The sequence below is a fragment of the Pelodiscus sinensis genome, chromosome 4, assembly GCF_052426305.1.
Source record: "Pelodiscus sinensis isolate ZL-2025 chromosome 4, ASM5242630v1, whole genome shotgun sequence".
In the NCBI taxonomy this organism is placed as follows: Eukaryota; Metazoa; Chordata; order Testudines; family Trionychidae; genus Pelodiscus; species Pelodiscus sinensis.
The window spans coordinates 131133563-131157782 of record NC_143055.1 but is presented as its reverse complement, the minus strand read 5'-3'; the positions used below and the strand labels follow the sequence as shown (position 1 = coordinate 131157782).

General features: G+C 42.9%; 1 protein-coding gene across 4 annotated transcripts in view; it reads right to left on the bottom strand.

Annotated features, from left to right (window-relative positions):
* The window catches only part of USO1 (USO1 vesicle transport factor), a 57495-nt gene that overhangs the window by 27977 nt on the left and 5298 nt on the right, over window positions 1-24220 (bottom strand). For 2 of the 4 annotated variants that reach the window (XM_075929349.2, XM_075929351.2), the window contains exons 2-12: window positions 22791-22877; window positions 22583-22647; window positions 18474-18553; window positions 15561-15572; window positions 9142-9242; window positions 8287-8389; window positions 8057-8112; window positions 6951-7071; window positions 4160-4338; window positions 2176-2316; window positions 322-410 (exon numbers count right to left, since the gene is read on the bottom strand). In XM_075929349.2, coding sequence (XP_075785464.2) covers window positions 322-410; window positions 2176-2316; window positions 4160-4338; window positions 6951-7071; window positions 8057-8112; window positions 8287-8389; window positions 9142-9242; window positions 15561-15572; window positions 18474-18553; window positions 22583-22647; window positions 22791-22877 — 1034 coding nt within the window. The remainder of the gene's footprint in view (window positions 1-321; window positions 411-2175; window positions 2317-4159; window positions 4339-6950; window positions 7072-8056; window positions 8113-8286; window positions 8390-9141; window positions 9243-15560; window positions 15573-18473; window positions 18554-22582; window positions 22648-22790; window positions 22878-24220) is intronic. The other 2 variants (XM_075929350.2, XM_075929352.2) reach the window with 1 other exon arrangement.

The following is a 24220-nucleotide window of genomic DNA, read 5'->3' as shown; positions in this document are numbered from 1 at the left end:
AATGCAGTTTGAAGTGCTAGTTTCATTAATGTATGGCTAGTTTCCTTTTCCAGATCACAAAGCAAGGTGTTAAGTGAGACCAATTCAAAAGCCATTCTGTATGGAAACCCGCTAGACATCTTCCCACTTCAACTTATGTATGCTTGATAATCCTTCCACTGTGAGACCTCAATCTAAAATAATTTACTGTAACTCTAAATCGTTTAATAAGATTCCTTTTCTGACAGATGACAGGTTCTAAATGGAAGCTACATTAACTTGTTCTTTCCCATGCCAACAAATCTTTGCTTGGTAAATAGTTAAGCATTTGTCTTTCCCTACCTCGGTGGATTTGAAGGTGCATTTACAGAAGCAAAGTAGTCTTGGTTTATTTGGCATCCTCGAATGACTTCTGACACAGTGTTAATGGTCTAAAAGTAAGAAAGATAAGCCACACAAAGCTGACGTGGAAATCAACATACTAAGAAAGCAACCAAACCAATTCCTTCAACAGTCCAAATATTTACGGAATATTTTATCATCTTTTTAACATAGTATATGACCAGTATATCCTACATTTAGAAGTCCTTACGTAGAGGAGAAGAAAGTGCTTTCAAACCATGAAAGCCAAAGCTTTACCTTGGCTTTAATATGATTAGTCATTTAGGAAAGCAGAACCCGAATGTATCTCAGAATGGTGCAGGTTACAGAGGGAAGTTGCAAATACCCCTCCACCTGTTAAACACCAACTTGTAACAGAAGTAGCATCATAGCGACTCAGTTACTTGGAGTCAGTTTATGAGGTTACCACACAATTAAACTAAAACCAGATTTATGTTGGAGGTAAATTCAGGTAAATTAGGAAGAGGTAAGTGGAATGACTGAAGTGATTGACTCAGACATCTCTCTATGGAAAGGTGGTCACACTACAGTGGAGGGTAGGCCCAAGTGAAATAAACTCAGAGTTGTTATGTACCCACATCAGAGATGAGGTTAGACTGAAACATCTTATGGATACCTAGAAAGTTCCAAATGCAACTGCTATGACAAACATTTCAAGCACAGACAAGGCTGCTATGTTGGAGGTGGATAATCACTGGGACCCATTTAATCTTGTTAGTGTCCGCAAGGAAGGGATTAACTTAATCAGGGAAGGGACTTCCCAGAAGCTAAAAAAATATATCTAGTATTGCAGCTGTGCAAACGCAGGCGAACTTGATCATTCTGGCACTGAAGGTCAGGAAAAAGACAAGGGACTGAGCCAGCTGTGGGATACTTAGCCCCACAAAAAGCAATGAGCAAATTATGTTACCTTCCAGTAAATTTTGAACATACACAAACGAGGGATATTAAAGACTAGTCGACTAGTCGATTCCCCTCCATTTGCTGCCTCTATCAGAGAGAGGCAGCAAAGGGGGGAGAAGAGCAGGTACTTGAAAGCGGCAGTGCTGCAAGTGGAGCCCGGGGTCAGCTGGGGACTCCCCAACTGATTCTGGGCTCCAGCACGGCATTCTCGGGCTCAGCTGTGTGGCGCTGCCCCTTTAAAAGCTGAGGTGATGTTCAAAGGGGGCAGCCCCACACAGCTGAGCCGGCACTGCACGTGTGGAGCCCGGGGTCAGCTGGAGACTTCCCAGCTAAGGTGGCACTGCCTCTTTGAAAAGCCGAGGGGGGAAAATGCTGAGCGGAACCTGGGGTCAGACCAGGCTCCACGTGGCATTTCAAAGTGGCAGCGCAGCATGGAGCCCAGGGTCAGCGGGGGACTCTGAGTCCTGCCGACTCCAGGCTCCAAGCTGGTGCTTCTGCTTTGAAATGCACAAGAGCACCCACTCAGTAGGACTTTGCATGCAGTCCAGGGTCAGTTCCGCATCCTCCTTTGAAATGTACAAGAGCCCAGCAGGGGCTCTTGTGCATTTCATAGGAGGAATGTGGAAGTGCCTATCGACTAGTCGATGGAAATTCCATCGACTACTGGACGAGTCAATTAACCACTAGTTAACATCCTCAACACAAACATTTATACATGCACTTCAAGCTGGGATTTCAAAAGCCAAGAGAGTTTTACATCTGACAAAGAGATAGCTCTGTAAAATAAAGCCACTGCATAGGAAGAAGAAACTGGAATTTCTCAGACTTCCCAACCTGATGCTTTCTGGCTCATTGGCTATTTCCTCTCCCTGCTTACTCGCTCTGCCTTACCTCTGTCAGAATGTCAGCAGGAACCCCGGTTGCCATCAGGATTGTGCAAAGCTGCTGTAATAACCCACAATGAAACATGGTTTTTTGACAATTGCTGGTGGCACCAGGTGGGTTTGTGGGGGACACCAGCACCCGCACAAGCTGCAAAGAGAGATGCACATTGGTATAGGGTGGAGGGAATCATGGTGTTAAACACTGACTTCATGCACATGTGAAAACTGAAGGGGGGGGAAAGCATGCTGTGTCTCTTCACAGGCTTGGTACAAATGGTGAACAAGAGAAAATGAGAATTACTGTACAAAACTGTGTATGTCCAAGGAGCATCTGACGACTATTGAAACCGCAAGAGACTGTAAATGGGAATCAAGCGCATACACGTCACCTCTACTCTTCAGAAAGAATGTAGCTTTTAATTCCCACAAATGTCCAGGGCCTTTGCATTTCACATTTGTAAAACCGCAATTGGATTAGAAGCCAAAGTAACACCCAGCCCCTGAGGATTCCTTGACGCTTCTGAAATGGCTGAGCCCGCTGTGGGCGTTGAAACTACGTAAGGAATGGTCCAAATGGAACAACTGTGCTACTTGTGCACATAACTCTGTTATAAACTGAATCCAACTACTTTTCACAAGACGGCAGGATTCCTTCAGAATGAATTATCGTGCGTCTCTGTTCTTAAGGCAGTTGTCATTACAGCACAGAAAAAACATCCTAACATGCACCTCAGTGAAAAACAAAAGTGCCAATTAAGCAATTATCCCAGTCATGAATTCTCAGTGATGGCAAATTCCATATACTTTAAAAAGGCATCATAAACATGCATGAGGTATGTTTTGCAACAGCTTTGAACAATTGAGTCCTTGGCCAAAGAATTGACACTTGCTTCATACGTTAATTTAAAAATAAATATAATGTTAACATTAATACATTTTAATAGGTCATTTATTAAAAGTGTTTTTCAAAATATTTTAAAGAGCATTTCTGTGCTAAAAAATTATTAAAAATGGCAATATTCCTACCATATTATGTAATTAACTTAGCTAGAATTAACTGATTTTTTTGTTAACAATGGTAGGCCAATATATTTGTTTCCATTGTAAGACACCAACTACTGCTAGAGTTTAACAGTTTCTTGAATAAAAAAAATGCATAGTACATGTGTGCGTACATATGTGTAGGTGGAAATGCAGCAGTCAAAACCTAATTAAAAAAGGATGCCTACCATTATTCTTCTAATAGTTTTTTTAAGGCCCTGTCCATTTGTGGAAATTAAAAGTGTCTGTCAGTTTCTTTTTCCTACATATACGTACTTGTCAGACCTTTTGTGTATTAGGAGTATTTGACTCTGCTCAAATTCCAGTTGTAACATACTGATAGTTGTGACAACTTCTAAAGATGATCCAGGAATGCTTATGTAGTGTATTTTACACTACCACCTTACAACCCGCTACCTTACAGTTCCCTTTGCTGGGGACAGACTAGTCATGTGCCTATGGAATTCAGCAATATTTTAAATCCATAAACTGTGTATTCTCATTGGCATGAGGACCATATCTGTCAATCCAGTACCACAGTAATGATGCTACCCCCACTACATGGCTTCCACAGCTATCAAGCCTCCATACTGTACATTTTCACTTGACATTAAGTTTAATGAAGTCTTTACAAAAGGGGAGGGAGTCCAACCTTACTAATAATACTTTCACTTTTTCAATTTACTCTTGAGATTTGAGAGAACTCTGCACAATTTCACAGTCTGATCATATAGCAGCAGGGGAGAGAGAAAGAATGAGTTACCCATTCTTATCTCTGGAGGGTTTTTTTTTTTTTCAGTTGACTAGATTTAGTTTCTGGCATCAGACATTTTCAAAAGAAAAAAAAGCAAACAGCTAGCCATGAAAGCACAAAGTAATGATTTAGAAAGCAGAAGAAAGTATGTAAATTCCTAGCACAGTTTCCAGCAATAAGTCACAAGCTGTTTTACCTGCAACATTAGATGAAGATTAGTTACTTTCTGTGCCGACCAACCAGAGTTGTCATCTCCAACTTCAAACCAAGGTTTCATACGCTGAATGTACGAACCTTCTTTAAAGAAATTCTGATTGGAATTATTGTTCTTTAACAAATTTTGTAACAGGAGAAGACAGTCTTCTACTACTATTCCTGGAAAGACAAAAGGTAAGGCAAGGATTGACTGAGAAAGTCAAAGATATTCAATCTCCAGAGGTATAACACTCTTCAGGTATAGCAGAACAGAATGAGACTTGCTGTCAATTCTTGGAAGCCCAATATTTTAATGGGGACAAATTGTAGTTCTTACACAACTCTACAATGAAACTTATTTGTTTAGCTAATATGCACTGAGTGTAATAAAAAGGTTTCTTGTGGCAATGAAAATGTAGTCTTTCGGGGGATTTTTAGTGGCTAGAAGTATGTCTCTCAACTCAAGGAACAGGCTTCATTGGTCTCCTCTTCTACTGCTGTGAAAAAAGACAGACAATCCTACATAACAGTAGTCTGATGCCAGGGATCCAAGATAAGGGTTTTACTGTAGTGATTCTTACTTGGTAATCCTCTAGTTTTATTCATCGGCTAAGAGTCAAACAACCTTCTTTTCTCTCATTCCAAAGTTATCTCTAATTTAAAATTCTGAAAGGGAGAAGGAATTCTTCTAATCAGTGAAATAATCCAATTTAATCTGTGAACTCTATGGAGCTGAAATAGCATTATCACAAGCAATAATGACCAAAATCTGTGCAGAGAAAAGGGTGTAACTATAATATTACACTGGGCAATTTGACCCAAGAAACTGAATGACAGGAGCAGAAGGACTGGTGACAACACCCTCCTATTTCTATGCGCCTCAGCTGGCATCCAACTTGGTTTGCAGATACAGAGGCGTAAAGCTTAATTCCCCTCAGTTTGTGAAAACGACAGGCAAGGGCGTGTCGCATTAGGGCACGGAGCAGCAGGGATCAGCTGTCTGACAATATTCCCTTACTAGCCATGCTGCGGACAGCCATGCTCTGCCACCTGCGCCTCAGGAAGGTCACAGTGAAAATAATCAAATCTGAAGCGGAGAAATAGGCAGGAAGAGAGTGGAGAGCTGAGCACTTCTGAAAACAGGTGCCATCTCTGCAATCTGCTCTTTCACTTTTTCTTCCCTCATATAGAAATATTTCATCATGATCTGCTTAATAATATCCTTTGAGTTTAAACACTTTTGACCCTTCCAATCGCTAAGTTGTCTATGAGCAAAGGCCTGTTAACTTCCCTCGGGCCTCATCCCCAGAGGCTGCTACTATTTATTACCCCCTGGGGTTTTTAGCGTTACGGAGCTTACATGATCAATACTGCAACATTCTCCATCTCTTTTCATTGCATCTTGTCTCTGGCAACGAGTTTGGACATGCAGCACGTTCAGCCTCACGTTTTAAGTTAAAGACTCGAGGGAAACAGACAGCATCTCTTACGCTAGCTGTCTGGCCTGGCATTTTCCCTTCACGCCCAATTCTACTGAGCGTTTATATCCAGAATGACCATTTTTGGACTAAGGGGTCAGAGGCAATAGCTTGTTATTCTGTGTATTTTACAGAGGGATAAAGACTGGTGGCTTCCACTGGTCACTGTGGTTGTCCGAGATGGTGTAGTCAGCGTGGCCCCCACTGTAAGCATGCACGCCCATGCATCTTACGTCAGCAAGAGCTAATTGGTGTTTAACAGCCGGGTCTATTACAGCCACACCTGCACCTTTGCTCCTCCCACGCTGCTGAAAAACATGGGAGGGGCTGAAAAACATGGAAGAGTTGCAACCTTTCCTCAGTTACCTCACACTTCCAAGTCTGTGGGAGCTGAGGATTCAGGAATGTGGTGATGGAGGGTGAGTTGTGATATATGCAACCACAGCACATTGAAAAATCCCAATTACTGTAGGAGAAGCGACTGTTCAAGAGGCTGGAATGAGGAGTTTGAGCCGCACTCCTCAAATAATGACTGTAGGATTGCAGCCAACCTATCACCTACATCCAACACACCACTCAGCAGCAGGTCACACCACACTGCTGCCTTGCAGTTTTCTGAAACTGGCACATTCCCACAGCAGGCAGAGGATGCTGGCAGGCACCGCACCAGTGGGAGTGTTCATGTTCAGTACACCATTGCGTTACACACTTCAACATCCCTGTGACGAGGTCACTTGACCTTTAGAACGTCAATCTGTGAGGTCCCGTCCATGTAAGAAACGGAAGTCCTGCCTAATTTCCTCTGCCCCCGTGCCGAGCTGGCTTTGAGAAGAAGACAGGTAAGGTTCAAATGACTAGCTTAGACGACTCTGAGTGATATCTGAGCACCACTTTATTCCTATGGATTGTTGCATAAGGAGGTTCAGCCAGGAGAAGATCACTCACGCTCCTGGCTATCCATTCTTCTGCACGTGCGCCCACTGTGGGATCCACGCAGACACATGCAAAGAAGAAATAAAGTTTGCAAATCTTGAATGGAAGTCCACTACACCAAATCCAAGATGACCCTGGAAGTTGTAGGCTTGCTCATCCCACCATTCTACTCTATTTACTCAGTCCCTTTACCCACCCCCATAGCACTGGTAACACCTGAAAGTTACCAACTGTGACCGTCTGATGGTTACACTGGTGTTTCTATATCAAACAGACCAAGCCTTGAGATTTTACTTTGATTGACACAAGCATTTCAGCAGTCCTAGCATTTCATCTCTATTGCCACACCACCTTGTGAGTAAAGCAACGTTCAGTTCATACCTCCATCACTGTTCCCCTCATCTGTTACGATATCCAGCAGCCTCTCAAAGGCGTTTTCAAAAGCAACGATTTTCTGAATGGCGGCATTGCTTTTTGTCAGCTGCTGTAGCAATAAGACTCCCTTCCGGAAGAAGATAAATATAGTGAGTAGACAAAGCTTTACTAGAAGAGGAGGGCTAGCTTCTAAGAAGTGCCCTTCTCAACAGTATCATACATTAGCAATGTAAACCTTGGGGATTACTGGATACAATTGTACATTATCATGCATACGGCATCTCGCATCAAACCCCACCACCGAGCGTGTATAGTAGTGTCTTGTGCCTCAAACTTAGCTCTAAACGGCAATGTAAAAACCTGCCCAAAGAGAGAATGAAGATAGGAATTGGCTATAAAAATTAAACTCTCATACCCAGAGCAGGACTCCTCAGTAATATGGAGATCATCTCTAGATATACTGCCCCCCAGCTACACGCTTGGATGGAGGCACAATGCTTTGTGGTTCCACAACAGGGGCGGGCAACAAGCAGCCCATGGACTGGACACAGTTACCAGGGTTAGCTCCTGGTGGGCTGCCGGTGCTTTATTTCCACGGGCATCCAAAGGTACAGCCGCCTGCAGCTCCCATTGGCTGGGGATCACTGTTCCTGGCCAATAGGAGCTGTGGGGAGTGGTGTTCCAGTCAGCACCACTTCACACAGCTCCCATTGGCTAGGAATGGCAATCCTTGGCCAATGAGAGCTACCAGCAGCTGTACCTGCGGACGCACAGGGAAATGAAGTGCCAGCGGCGCACCAGGGATTAACCCGGGCAAACTGCATGTGGCCCCGGGGGCCTGCTATTGCCCACGGCTGTTTTACGAGCTACTGATGCGAATGCCATTCAGCACAAAGTCTGCAATTGTCCAAGGGACATGCCAACCCACTCCTTTCCTCTGCCCTTTTAAACCACGCCAGAGCACATAGACCCTGCAGCAACGGGGCCAAGAGGAGGCCGAGGGCAGAATTACAGAAACAATGCAATGCAGAGCTAGTTCCTAGTTATGACATGAATACATAACTTTAAACGTATGCGCAGGCGTGATTGCAACGCCTCTGCTCTGTACTTACATCATTCCGTATCACCTCCCTAGAATCTGCAAGTAAATCCATGAGCCTCGACACACCTGACAAAGCAAGCAACCACATGATGTGTGAATTACTATATAGAGTTTACTAAACTCCCCATTTGGAAGTCCCTCCAAGAGTTGTTATAATGCTCTGCTAGAAGTGCCCCATTGGCCCGACATCTTGCTGAATGTCCCGTTGAAATGAGCCAGAGGCCAACCCAAATCCCTTACCCATGGGACTGACAAGAATGATCTGTTGCACTTGGGGTCCCTGCTGCTTTAACAATGATGTCAGAAGTTTCACTCCAGGCCAGCGAACTTGGAAGTCAAATTCCTGCAGGGATATAGAAAGTGATGTTGCACAGTGAATCCAGGAGCATTTCACATGACTGCAAGTAGCCTACACAGTGACTTTAAAGACAGGACAGCTATATGACTGGGTGCCAAATGGCCCTAAGGTAGATGGGCATTCATCATTATGAGCAAGTCCCTTTCCCTCCCTCCCTCCTGCTCTGGAACAGTGCAAAGCCAAATCTCATACCCCAGGTTCTGCTTTAACAGTAACCTGAACTTCCACTAGCTTCTTCTCCACCCTTCTCTCCCCAGGGTTCCTCTAACCCACGGGTATCAAACTCCTGGCCTGCAGGTTAGTCCTGGCGGAAGCAATTGCGCAATCCAACCTGGGACTCTGGTACTTTACCAGCCCCCGGAACACCACCTTCCCCCTCCTCACCCCCACAGCACCCAGTCCCCGGAGCATGTGGTTTTGGGGATCTTAGGGGACCTTGGCACGGTGTGGTGGCAGTGGCCATGCCCCTCTCCCCGCCCACATTCTCCGCCAGGCATGTGAGACCCTTTGTCTAACCATTTATATGGCTGTTCTGCTTCTAAAAGCAGCACTCTCACCCTTCCTATTGTGAGACGTTGCCATCTTCATTTTGGAAGAATGATTTCATGCCCATAGTCACCAACGTTTTTCTTACACAGCCTCAAATTTTAACTTATTCTACACCAGAAAGGCAAGATGTATGTCCTTCATCCACAGAATAAAACACCCACTTCAATGCTTCTTCATTATCCACTCACCTCTAGAAAGGTCAACAGCAGAGTGACATTTTCTTGCTGTTTAATGAAGATTTCTGTAAATTGCCTTCCCAGATCATCAACCTGTTTTTGTGAATTTTCTTCTGTAATATTCAAGAAGAATGTGTTACATTATAACATTAAAATAACTACAGAAATTCTTTTGACAGGTTGCAGCAAACACACAGCCCATATGAGTTAGTTATGACTCAAGGTTCACAGAATCGTTGTTGCTATATTAACTAATAAATGAATCTTGTTTTCCCCCAGTAATCATTGCTAGAATCTGTATGCCATAATCAGTATTTACATTGGATTAAAAATGAGAATCTAAGTGTTTTCTATCTCAAAGTGAGAACTGTAAAGGAGGACCTATTTTAATAGTGGAATACTATCAATTCACTAGGCAGAAGTCTGATTCAGCTTTCACTGAAAATGGTGTTTTGCCACTGACGAATCAGATCAGGTCCCAGATAAATAAATTATAAAATCTAGACTATCTTTTGTTGCACAGTCTACAAGACATTCTATTCTCACCAGTCATGTTTGCTCGAAGCCACACTTCTCAAGTACAGGCCCACACACTCAAAATGAAAGCAAGCCCCAAGCGATGAAACAACTCCTACAGACCAGAGAACACCTTCCTTCCCAAATAATGCACAGGCAGCAGCCTTGGTGAGTCTATGTTCGTATGCAGCTGAACCAGAGTGTTACAAAGATCACTCGATACCTTCCCTAAAGAGAGAGTAGTAGATTTACTGCACCCTCCTTTCAAGCTTTTAGTTCAGGAATAAAACAGACTGAAGTTGAATGTTCAAGTAGCTTATTTACTCTTGAAAAAGGTTTTTTTTTGGGGGGGGGGAGACATATGGGAGGGGTTCAATGATGAAAACCTCAAACATCAAATAAGGGATATTAATTTTAAGATATGTTGATGGCAAAATTACCTCAGGTCTTGACTTGGACTAATTTTGAGAAGGCAATTCACTGTCACCCTCTTATCGAGCCTTTGAACTAGAATGATTGCCGTTCTAGCCAAGGAATTCAGTCTTCTATATGTTATTGAAGATGCTCATGTCGGACAGATTGGTGAAGGACCAACAATGACACCAAGAGTATTGTAACTGCATGACAGGTATCATGAATATTGTTGCCCCCGTGTACAATTTTCCCATACAGTACTTGGCAATTCCATTTATCATCCAGACATAATGGAAAAGCAACAACTACATTTAGATAACGTTTTGGACAATCAAGGGATACTAGACATGTAAGAATTAGTCCTGAGGAGATGCGAGTCAATGGTATAATCAACTATCAGTTAATTGAGGTTGTGCTTTTACTTGAGGGAAGTGTGGGGAGAATCCCATTTAATTAGATTCCTATATGGACTCTGACGGAAATTTGTTCTGTACAATAATGTTTGATGACTTAAGCAAAATGAATTTGACTCCATATTGTCTATGGACAGGGGCCTGCACCACAGCAACACGTCAAAATAAGCTGCCCCGCTGCAAGCGTAGAATACAGAAGAAATGAACATGCATGAAGTAAACTTGTCCGTTACAATTGCTTCCTGCATGTCAGTTTTCAACAAACTATTCAAATACATTAGGTCTCATTCTAATCTTCTGAGTCAAACTGGATTTGGATAATCTGACATGCTATCAGAAAAACTAGTTCTGTCAAATGCACGCTAACCCTCCCGGTACTCCCAGTTTCCTGCTCCGTGTAATGGTTCCACATGCACAATGCAGCAGATCTCTCTTTCACCATGCGGAAGGCCCCAATGCAGACTATGTGCACAGGGCAGACAGGAACATACGATAGAAACAACATGAAGTTCTACAATGCTTTCACTATTACCCCCTCAACTGCTTCCAATCTATAGGATGCATTGTGTTGCAGACTGACCTCTACAGTGCACATTTAGGGTGTGTCTACACTGCGGCGCTATTCCGGTATCGCGAAATAGCTATTCCGTGTCAAAATATCTTTTGAAATAACGGGCACGCTATTCCGACGTCCCTGTAAACCTCGTTCCATGAGGATTAAGGAACATTTCGGAATAGCAGTTTATTTTGAAATTATTACAAAATAAGCTATTTCAAAATACACGTGAAATAAGCTACGCAATTTGCCTAGCTCAAATTGAGTAGCATATTTCGAGCTAAGGTTGCAGCGTAGATGCACCCTTAGGCATTACAATATGTAGAAGCTGGAAAGTCAGGGTCTGATCTGGCCAAAGGTTACAACAGTGCCCCTCTTAGCTTTTATATTTGGGGCATTCAGTGCACTAATCTGAGCAGTGGGGCTCATCTTCAGAAACAAGACCTGTATTTTTCCATAGCAAGACTATCTTAATTAAATAGCAATTAGCAGTATCTACACTAGCAATACCAGCGTCCTCCTTTTTCTTTTTTGCATTAGAAGAAAGCACTATTTTGTATTGGACGGCAAATCAAAACATTCTGCACGCACTCATTGATAAGCAACTCAAAGCTAATTGGAATATCACAGACTCTTAAAAATATATCCAATGAAAGCATTGTTTCCTAAGCTGCATTCATTTTATGTTTCCCAAAAAAGGTACAACGGGAAGAGAGGTTCCAGAGGAGAAATCATTGAGTTGCTCTTCCTACATCCTGTGAGGAAAAACATAGTATTTCTCCAACCCAGACAGAGTAACGGAACTTGACTCAAAGCTACGTAATATGATCTACTAAGCAAACAGCTCCAATAACCGAAAAGAATCTCTCCTATCCTGTGTGCATATCTAATGTAGTAACTGGAAAAGTTACCTTTGGAGTTAATGGTTGCTAGACTGCATCATTCACATAAAAAACAAAGAAATAAGCAGTTAAGAGTTTCACTGCAATTTTCAGTTCCTCATCTAGCTTCAGTTACTTCCCTTCCAAGTCCCACAGCCCACGGATCGCCACCTTGATCCTAACCCTTGAACTAAGAGCACGGATATCGGTTTTGACAGAGCTTTCATAGATCAAAGGCAGTTCTCCGTTATCCTGTGCCAGGGTGTAATGGTGTGAGACTGCTAATGGTGACTGCAGAGATACATTCTCCTACACATTCTAATAGACATGGGAGTGGGCAATTCAGGTTAGTGATTTTTCCATGCTTAGGCATGTCTAAGTTACAGAACGGAAGTCTGCACGTTGGGGGCACACTTTGTTCTTGGTAAGAGTTAAGATTTATTTTCCCATGATGTCCAAGGTGGCAGATGAGGAGGGTTGGTAAGGGGATGGCTACCATAACTGGTCATTTCGTTACTTTTTATAAAACCTGGTGGTGGACAATGCATTCTAATAACCTTAACTGAGGCTGAGCTAGAAATTCCCCCATGTAGTCACAGTATATCAACTCTCAGCTTCTCACCTGCATAGCTATCAGTATTGCCAATTATCCCCTTTCCGTCACCACAGACATCCACTGTGTCCCTTCCACCCACACCTCCCCACCTGCTACCTGCCTCAGATAGAGCTTGCTATTCATACAGCTGTATTCCCCCATGCCAGCTCTCCTCATACACCTTACGCCTATCCTCTACTGTACCGTTCCCGCTCCCCTATTCCATACCCCGCCCCGCCCGACCATGGCATATTCCTGCTTGTGTGCCCTCACACATCTCTATTTTAAACACCAACACCGATCAACATTACAAACATAATGTGGCAGAACCGGGTGCACGTTAGGATGTAAGTGAAGGAAATGTGAGAGAGTAGGGCCAAATGGAGTGCTGAAAGGAAAATCAGGCTGTGCATAAAGTGGATGGAAGGGACACTTGATAACAGGTGATTCAGAGCAAAACTTCTTCCCCCGCTGCTTCTTCTACCCGCCTCCAGATTTTGTGTGTAAACGGCATCTCCCTCGTATGCTCTCTCATCCTCACTTTCCTGCATATGCTTTGGCTTCCCAGGACGGTGCTCCAGTGTTCATCCAAGTAGCCAAGGGATGAGCTAGTGGTTGGGTGATCAGGTGCTGGGGCGGGCAGAGAAATAGCAACATTTTAGATGGGCAGACGGGGCTGTATGCTGAGGATCTGTGGCGTGGGAAGAAGAGGCAGGCGAGCGTCTAGTGTATACTCATATACATCAGCACTTGAAGGACTCAATGAAGCAGAAACACTTAGGGAACCTTTCAAGCATCCAGCTCAGTTCTGTCAAAAGGAGCAACCACGTATCTACTTTCCTGGTTACAAGCCTCCTTTTTCAAATCACCTGACACCTGCTGCTAAAATGCCATTCTTCCCCTAAAGCAGTGGTCCCCAACGCGGTGCCCGTGGGCGCCATGGTGCCCGCTGGGGCATTCGTGTGCGCCTGCCGACAACCTGGGCTGGCCCCACCCCCGGCGCACTGGAGGCGCCGGCCCCAGGCGCATGACACGCACCGGTGCCTGGTGCACAGCGCTCGGGCGGCCCCAGCCCCGGGGGGACAAACGGGCGCGTGGCACCAGTGCCGGCCCCAGGCGCGCAGCTCAGGCGGCGGCACCAGCCCCGGGCCCATGGCACAAGGCGCTCGGGCGGCCCCAGCCCCGGCGCACATGCCGGTGCCAGGTGCAAGGGCATCCCCGCCCCTGGTGTGCCCCAGGACGCGCGGCCCCGCCCCCAGGCGCCCGGCGCGTGAGTGGCTCCACCCCCCGGGCGCCCTGCGCGTGAGTGGCCCCACCCCCTGGGCGCCCGGGAGCCTCTAAAGGTTGGGGACCACTGCCCTAAAGCCTCACTCAACCTCTCATACCCTCCCCAGCAACGTTCCCGCTAATCTTTTCCAATCACGTGTGGAGTCATTTTTTTAATGTGCACAGAGACATGTGTAAATGTGCACCACAAACAGAAACAAAACCTAGCTGGGGGCTCCTGTTCATCAACTGGGCACCATTAGATTTTCTCCTGAGCCACCACACAAGGGCACAGCTTACAGGGAACACTGCTCCTTAGCCACACTCATTTCCTGTGCCACCCCATTCCCAAACGGCCTCAAAGACATCTCTCCCATGGTCCCAGCTGCCCTCCCTCCCCTCCCCCCCCCCATGTCTATGCAGAGCACTGCTAGTGACTCAGCATGATTGCTCCAGTTCACAGAAGCAGCTATCACGCTATAGCTCCGTCACTTAACCTCCGTACAACTCACCTGTTATCCTGAATATAAACATTAACACACGTTTAAAAGTGGCCCACGCCCAAGAGGTCATTAAGTAGCTCAAGATGAATGTGTAGGTTACTGGTGTTAAACTACAGGAACTTAACGTACCATAAGGAACACAGCGATTATTTTGAGAGGAGCAGTTTTATATGCTTCATCTGCAAATGTTGTCACAGATTTTACAAAGCACATTACACAGAACACTCTCTCTGAAGCTATCGAATTATTTGGTTGGTCAATTGTCTGCAAAACAAAGGTATTTTTAGTTCTGCTTTAACTGCAAGGCTCCATGCAGAATTAACTATGGAATTATTACTGCTGCTTCCATAATGTAGAGACTTGTAAGAGGGGGACATTCTGGAGTTTTGATACACAATGTGGGCAATGGTAGAACCAGGAAAAGAAGATGCTTTTCTTCAGTCACAAAAGTCAGCTTCAAGCCCTGACTGACTCTTAATTTGCTATGTTTCCCCCATTGTAAACAGATGGTAAAGTTTTAAATGGGCCATTGCTATCATGGGTTGCCAATCATTACTAATAGAGACAAACCACATTTATGTCTTCCACGAAGCAGGCATTTTGGTGCCACTGAGTTGAAAAAAGGCCATGACATCGTTGATTTGGAAAAATTAGGGTCATCTAAGGTTAACTGCTCCATTTGAGACTTTAGTCTAGAAGATATACCTAAGTTCTGCATGTGCATGGTGTGAGAGTGGAGAGGAAGATGGGTCTCTGTGAAGATTAGTTTTGGATGTTTCAGTGACAAATACCTCTTTTCAATCGACCAGTTAAATGCATCCCAGAACTGAGACGGATTAATAGACAAGCAACAAACAAGAGTGGAAGTGGGCACCAGATAGGAAAATAATAATGCCATATTTTTAAAATGTATTACTTAAAAGGGACACTGTGAAGGTTGGAAGGTTCAAATCTTTACTTTAATTCTATATTACAGTTTCTCTTAAGTCCTTCAATGCTTCTTCTAGTTACTCTAGTATATCTAGTGACTCATATTAATGCCAATAAACCCATTTACAATCATGGGATGGAATAACGTGCCCACACACTGATCAGTACACGAGCATAATGGGGAACACACGCATTTCAGGTTAAAAAAAAAAAAAATTTGAGAGATGAAAATGCAATATGGATGATAAACATATTTTACAGTGTCCTTTTTAAGAAGAAAGTTCAGGTGAAAAATAACGTGATTAGCAACTATGACTAATAAAAGCAGCATGCTGTATAAATTGAAGTTTTTTTTACCTTCGGAATCGTCTGTCAAGGTAGACAAAAGAGGGAAAAAGAAGAGAAAGGTTCACAAGTAAAACAGTTTTCCATGTAGTACTGCAGAACAAATAATGGGAGTCCAAAGGCAGCCATCTTGGAATTCTGCCACCATTATTACTTTATTATGGAACTGCCAGAACAAGACAACTTGGTACTCCTGTACTACTACTGATCACACGTATGTGCCAATAATTCTCCTTTGAGGGGTATTGTTATGGTCATTACCCAAAAAACTCTGTGCACCAGCGCTGCCTATTTGTTCAATAACTCCAGATTAAACATTAGATTTTATTAGAGCTGCTTGCACCTTCAATAAAGGAGACCGCATGAGAAGAGGCAACTGAATGAACTTGTGGAGATGGGAGTCAGAAAGAGCAGGAATTGACAAGGGGGGAATTTGAAGCAAAATTCCCACATATGACATTAGTTCCTTTAAGCGTTTCAAGCTGCAAGTCTCATTCAGCAACACAAGGGAAGACACAACAAATTCAAGAAACATGCTCGAGCACATTTCTATTTCTGCCAATATCTTGATGTGACATTAAGTCACATGTATTGGTCAACTAGGGATGAAACAGGGTAGCCATTTAAACGGTTAACTGAAAAGCATGAGCCCATCATTTACCATAATGGTTATACATCTGCTCCTGGCCCTGCTCCTGGGGAGCTGGCTGCCACCCTGCACTGCTCGCCCTGTATCATGAAGTTTATACTGCAGAGCCTGCAACATGTAACCACAACACTTTTTTAAAACGATTACACGGTTACCTAATTAACCACTTTCTAACATCCCTATGGTCAACCTACATCTATCTTCCATCAAGGTCTCTCTACTGGTATACATTACTCAAACTTTTGAAGACCTTGTGTAAGGAGTTGTTCTACCCCCCCAGATCCCAAGGCCATTGGCTAGATCAGCTTTTCAAGTACAAAACTGACAAAAGTCCTGCCGCAAAGGAGCAGTGCAACATACAATTGAAATCAACATTCAGGTGGTGACTGCCCTCTCGTTATCTGCATTTATATCTAAGTTTCTCTTTTCCTAAGTCTTTTCCACTGATTATGTTTTCTTCACGCTCTGTCCCATTTGCTGATTCAGGGTGATTTTTTTTTTGGCATCCCCAAAAGCCAGTATGTGAATTGATGTGCTTAACACTTTTATTTTTAAAACCAACAGTGAGTACGTGAGTGAATCTACAGATCAGACTGTGTAAATTAATAAGATGGCCAAGGACTGGTTTTTGAACGACAGCAGAAGCAGCCGTGTACACAACTGCCCAAGCCTGTAAAACCAAGGAGAAATCAATCTCCTGGAAAAGTCAATTCAAGTTGTGTTTGGCAACAGCAAAACTGTAGTTTGGTTTACTACATAGCCTGCTCTGGTAATCTGTGACATTAAATTGTGGTGTCCCTTTTTGGCAGAGAGAGCTGTCTACGAATTACTTGGCTGCTGCCAAGAAGTCCAGACCCAATCACTCCATTCCTGTTACCACACACTGGTTGTTAAAGCGCTGAAGAAATCTTACTGCGGTGCAGCCTCAGGCATGCTGAAGAAGTGCAGGCCAACATAAGCTCCTCCCCTCTTGTCCGACAGATTATGGCTGCTTTGGCCAAGGCCCTTCACTCTGCCCAACAGCCTGAAGACCTGAGGTTTTTACTTGATCAGGTAGCTGTCTCGACTCACTCTGACCAGCCGGCATTTCCCCAGCTGTTATTAATTATAAGGAGTCTTTAATGTGAAGGCTAACAAAACATGTAGATGGCATCATGAGCTTTCGTGGGCACAACCCACTGCTTCAGAAGTGGGTTGTGCCCACGAAAGCTCATGATACCATTTACATGTTTTGTTAGTCTTTAAAATGCTACCAGACTATTTGTTGTTTTTTAAGTTTCTCCTGTTACAGACTAACTTGGCTAACCCTCTGAAGCTTTTAATGTGAAGTACACTTTTCCCCAAATCCTAATGATAATGAAATGTTTATGTTTATTTCAGGCTATAGAAGGATCACTTAGCAGTAATCAAGTTTCAGGACAATCCATTTTAGCTACAATTCAAGAAAAAGCATCAACGGCCCACAATGATGAACCAAATATTCTTGTTCTAAATTTGCCTATGTGAAATTTTATCATTTAACACAGAATTAGGAATCCTTTTCACAATGTTTAATCCTCCTGTTTAATCCACTTCTTACTTTTTTTTCTTTCTTATAAGCCGTTATAACAAGTAACTAAAAATATCAAGTTTCAAGACTAAATGCACTATATGCCTCCGGTCAGATGTGGAAATACTGGAGTTGGAAGAGATGTTTGTTGGGTTGTTTCATTTATTATTATTATTGCTGTTGTTTCCATCCTAAATTTAGAGTCCTTTCCTAACTGTCAATAAACATATATTTACCCTCATGCACAGCTTTTAAGGAATCCATGTTTTCTAAGAAAAAGTCATTGGAACATGAGCAAAAAAGAAGTCTATTATTTGATCAGGACCACTCATCTCAATTTTAGTTTTCAGTACAGATATTGAATAATTTGCAAACATAGGTTGAGTCTAGTGTGTCACAATCCTTCTCTGGAACACTGTTGTATTTTAGTACAAAACTACAGACAAAATCCCCACTGAAACAGATACTTATACCAAATAAGTACTTTCAGAAAAGAAATGGATTAAAGAGTTGGATAATTCTACAATGCAAGTTACTGCTGACCAATATTTCTTGTATTCACGCAAATAACTCTAGCGGTACAATCGTAAGCAAGGACCCATAAAAGGAATAGTGTTTAGTAAATTGATACCATTACATTGTCATCATTTGAAATCATTATAGAGTAATCATAAAAGCTGCATTTAACTTCAGGAGATTACTACAATTGTTACTACTGCAGACTTACCTTGCTCCTCCTCTTCTACATCATTCGATACTATATTGTAGAGAGTGTCCAAAGCATAGCCAATTATTTCTGAATCTGAACTGTGAACAGAAATAATACTTTTCTTGAATTACTTATTTCCACTTTTTTTTCTTTATGTTATTGACTTCTTAATGCAGACAGACATATTAGCAGTAACAACTATAGTAAATGGAAAGGGTATGTTGTCACAGGAGTTTTTTTAAATATTGTAACTCTTTACAGTTGTGGAACAGTGTGGTCACTATAGAATTCAAAATCCACTCTCCTACTTTTATTTCATCTGGGGGTAATCACTTCAGAAGTTAAGAGCCAGTACAAAAAAGCTAAGCAACATAACTGCCAATGCACCTTTCTTTTCAGAAGCCATTCCATCTCTTCTGAATATCTCCTAAAAATTAATGCCAAAATAAACTATAAGACTTTGTCAGCACAAACTATTATTTGTTTGACCTTTTTTCAAGTACAAGTTGATGCAGTCATGTTTGCTAATCACTGCAGTTACAGTGAATCTGGATCATGAACACTAGATTAATTCCTTTAGCACATCAGTTAACACAGATATCTCTTAAATATCAGCGTATTTCATGGAGATTGCAAAACTCTTAAAATCTTGGACATTACGATTTTGTACTACATGCTGGAAACATATTTAGATATAAAATAAAGGGACATTTTTCCAAGGCTATAGGTAACACAACACAATAAAGTTCCAGAACAGTGATGAGCAACCTAGGCTAGTGAGTGGGCTGCATGAGCTACCTGCCATCTCAGTGGGCTGCAAGATTGTCGTAACCAAGATGGGCTCCCAGGATAAGGTAGCTAGAATTTGCGGGGTGTGCCGACTGAACAGTAGCAGTGGTCTGATTGGATGTAGAGGGAGCGCATGGCTCTCTCAGTCAATGGAGTGTGCAATCAGCATGCACCTCATTTCATGTGCCCATGCTTTAGGTGTGTCATTTTAGTAATACTGGAAGGAAAAAACCTACACAGACACAAACCAAAGGAGTTGGGCAACTATGCATTTGAGCACCGGTAAAGAAAATGTCTTGTGGGCCACACAGAGAATACCGATGGGCTGTATGTGGCCCGCAGCCCATATGTTGCCCGTCACTGTTCTAGAAGCAGAAGAATTTCACCAGGAACTCAGCTAGCCAGAGAGCTGGACTCTTTTTCCTACTTCAAAGTTGTGAGACGCTGACCATCCGCTCTCTCCAAAAACCCCATCAAACACCTGTTGCTTTTGCAGTGTTGCTTGAAAGGTTATGCTATTTCAGACCCAAGTGCAGAGCAAGTCCAGAGCCTCAAAACACTTACATGAACATCCTGACAACAGCCTCTTTTGTAATGGTGATACAGTTTGACTGTCCCCACAGACCACTGCTATGGCAGTATGACACAGGGAAAGAGGCAATCCCTCTGGTAAGACAGTCTCAGGGCATTTAGGGCTTTATCCATCATACTCAACACCTTGAACTCTACTGTGAGTCCAATGGACAACCAGTACAGATCCTAAAGCAACAGTGTCACATGCTACCAGCAATAAGCTTCAGTCTTTGAATGGTTTTATTAAGGTGTAGACCAATATCGGGAGCACTACAATTGTCTAATTTTGAGGAGAGGAAAAAAAAAAAAAAAAACGAGAAATCCTGTGGCACCTTATATACTAACAGATTTATTGGAGCATGAGCTTTCGTGGGCAAAGACCCACTTCGTCAGATGCATGTAGTAGAAATTCCAGAGGCAGGTATAAATAAACTGGCATAAGAAAAGAGTTCCAGTCAAGAGAAAGGTTAGAGATAACGAGCTCAATTCAGTCAGGGAGGAGAAGGCCCCCTTCTAGCAGCTGATGTGGAGGTGTGAAGACCAAGGGAGGAGAAACTGCTTTTGTAGTTGGCTAGCCATTCACAGTCTTTGTTTAATCCTAAAATGATAGTGTCAGATTTGCAGATGAATTGTAGCTCCGCAGTTTCTCTGTGAAGTCTGTTTTTAAAGTTTTTTTGTTGCAGGATGGCTACTTTTAAATCTGCTACTGTGTGTCCAGGGAGATTGAAGTGCTCTCCTACAGGTTTTTGAACATTACCATTCGTGATATCTGATCTGTGTCTGTTTATTCTTTTACGTAGGGACTGTCCAGTTTGGCCGATGTATATAGCAGAGGGGCATTGCTGGCACATGATGGCATAGATTACATTGTAGATGTGCAGGTGAATGAGCCTGTGATGGTGTGGCTGATGTGGTGAGGTCCTGTGATGGTGTCACTGGTGTAGATATGTGGGCAGAGTTGGCACCGAGGTTTGTTGCAGGGATTGGTTCCTGAGTTGGAGTTACTGTACTGTGGTGTATAGTTGCTCGTGAGAATTTGCTTCAGGTTGGCGGGTTGTCTGTGGACAAGGTCTGGCCTACCTACCAAGGTGTGTGAGTGAGGGATCATTGTCCAGGATGGGTTGTAGATCACTGATGATGTGTTGGAGAGGTTTTAACTGGGGACTGTAGGTGATGGCCAGTGGTGGTGTTATTTTCTTTGCTGGGTCTGTCTTGTAGCAGGAGACTTCTGGGTACATGTCTGGCTCTGTCAATCTGTTTCCTCACTTCCTCAGGTGGGTATTGTAGCTTCGGAAATGTTTGGTGAAGATCTTGTAGGTGTTTGTCTCTGTCTGAGGAGTTGGAGCAAATGCAGTTGTACCTTAGTGCTTGGCTGTAGACAATGGATCGTGAGGTGTGTCCAGGACGGAAGCTGGAGGCATGTAGGTAGGCATAGCAGTCAGTAGGTTTTCAGTATAGGGTGATGTTTATGTGACCATCACTTATTTGCACTGTAGTGTCCAGGAAGTGGATCTCCTGTGTAGACCGGTCATGCTCCAATAAATCTGTTAGTTTACAAGGTGCCACAGGACTTCTCGTTGTTTTTGCAGATTCAGACTAACACGGCTACCCCTCTGATACTAGCCTAATTTTGAGGAAACAAAATCACAGGTAACAATAGCCAGGGACACATAAGAAAGTAAAGGCAGAAATCTTCTACCAGACATGGAGGGTAAGAAGCTCATTGCTAAACAACAGCAACAAGGCTTAAAATAAGCCCACTAATTATGGACCAAGTAATCACTGGTGGACACTGTCTTGTCTGGATTGACCCTCAGAAGCTCGCTTTCATCCATGTCCTAATCTCACGTAGGCATTGGCTGAAGTGTTGAATTGCACTGTGCACCACAAGTGAAACAGACACAGCAGGTGTCATCATCTTACTGAGAACACTGCATGTCCATGTCCTTTCACTAACCCTTAAAAAGGCCCCTTCTGGAGACTGGAAAAGAGAGGTGACCCAATGGCACTCAGGGGGACCCCCCCACTTCAGAGTTCTTTGGAAAGAGGAGCAAATTTAAACTATCTGCTCATGTAAAACTAAAGGGATTTTAAAAAAAATCAAGTGAATTTTCACCATTTGTGGCTGAAATTCTGCTTTGCCTTCAGCTTCCATAGTGAAAACAGAATAGCCAGTTCTGCTCTGCTGATAGGCAACATCCGATCAGTTTCACTTTCAGATTGCCAGATGGGTGCTCATGTGTAGATTGCAGACCAAGCAAAGAACATTATACCAACCGATTGCTATGGCCATTGAAGTAAAAAAATGGAAACATTTACTGGTATTGGTTTTGGTAAATGTCTGGCTTGACAGATCTTAAGTGTTGACTGGACAGTGTCACTGCATTCTAGGACAGCAGCCACACCAGTAGGGCCAGCAGAGTCTTGCTCACCACTACTCGTTTCCTAGCCCTGTACAATATGTTTCTGCAGGGAAGCTGCCAACCCTCAGAGACAATATCTCATCCCTAGCACATTTGTTAGCATAAATATACTTGATTATTTAATCTAATAATATCACTAAATCTGATTTGTTAGTCACCCAAACCTGACTCATTTTACATATTTTAAAATTAACAAATATGTAATTGGACAGGAAAGTTGCTAATAAAACTTAGCATTTTGTTCACATTAATTAGAGATCTAAAAAAAAAAAAACCCAACAGGGTATGGTTTCAGGAAAATTGCAGATTTTAGTTCATTTTTAGATGTCAGAATGTTCTTACCGGTCTGTCTGGAGAACATGGATAAGATGTTCCATAGCCTGAAACCCCACTTCCAGGCGATATTTCTATCCAGAAAATAAAAGAGTAAGAGGAGTATTAAAATGAAATTAAAAATATTGTGCAAACTGCAAATAGTACTTCTAAACAGAGAGCTACAAAAAGAACTGTATACATTTATAGCGCTATAGAAAGCAACACCACCACGTACCTTTGATAATGATTTAAGAGCACGTACAGCATCCCTTCGATCATCCAATAAAGTAGATGAAGCTACACGGTCACAGAGTTTCTGAATCTATAAAAACAAATAGTTGCATCAAAAGAGATTCAGTAACAGTAATTGTACAGGAAACACAAGATCCTCCAAAGCCATCAGCTCAAAAAACGGACGTGAAACCTTAGATGGCAAATTATTGCAGATCAGACTCCTTGGAAAACAGAATATAGTGACTGAAACAAAAATGTAGAGTGAGACCAAGCGTGAACTCAAAGTTCACCAAGAAGCAAAGTCAGAACCAGTAAAGATTTCTAACAGAACATTTCATTTTAGAAACTCTGCTGAACATGCCAGTTCCTTCTACCCCATTGCACTTGAATCTTCACATACAGGTGAACAATAAATTAACTCCCAACCAGGCTAAAAATTACCTTTAGTGACCACTAACCAGCATTCAGCCTTCCCTAAAGCCAGTCTCTGTACACCAGGAGCCTCTGTGATGTTCTAGATCTCAGCACATGCACAGAGAGAAGTAGCTGCAGAGGTGATGCAGTTGAACCTCTCTAGCCCAGAACTCTCTGGCCCAGAAACATCCGTCACCCGGAATGATTTTAGTTTCTGGATGTCCACTTTTCATTGGTGTGGCCAAGTTGCTTGTGGTCCCATAAAGTTGGTTTACAGTCATCAGACCTAGCTGTCAGTGTTCTGTGCTGTTATTTAGCTCTAATGTACTCCCAAATGTCCTCTAACAGCCCACTAAGCAGTGGCAGTGTGGCAATGCTGCTAGACAATATCGACCTTCCATGGTCTGGAAGATTCTCTGGTTTAGCACCAGTCAGGTTCTGAGGATGCTGGACTAGAGAAGTTCAACCTGTGTTTTGTTACAGAATACAGAAAGCTCTCATTGGATTGTTGGCCTTGTTCGTGTAGTGACTTTTTGCACCAGGGCTGATACAGTGTATAGAGCAAAGTATTTTCACTGCTGCAATTATATTTATGTAGGCACACTTGCACAAAAACCAACAACCATAAACCTGATCATCCGCTCATGGTGTAAAGCAAAGATATGCCTATTTTATAAACACATGGGAGAGCTTGACTCTCCTTTCAATCAGATATTGTGATGGACTTGTACAACTTTAGCAAAAGTCTTGTTATTTAAGAGGGAACAAGACAGTAGTACGCTCATCCAGCCCCAGTGACATTATGGTTGGTACTTTTCCCTTAGTAACTAAGAACCATCCTCTTTTTTTAGTCAGGCAAGAATTATTATGGTACTGTGATCTTCATAACCAGCCAGAATATATGTACCCAGCCAAGCACCCACAGAACTCTTGTAAGCAGCGCTGGCTACAAATCACACAAAGGTACTTGTCCCACATTCAATCCTGTACCCACCCTAATTTTTCCATGTAAACCAT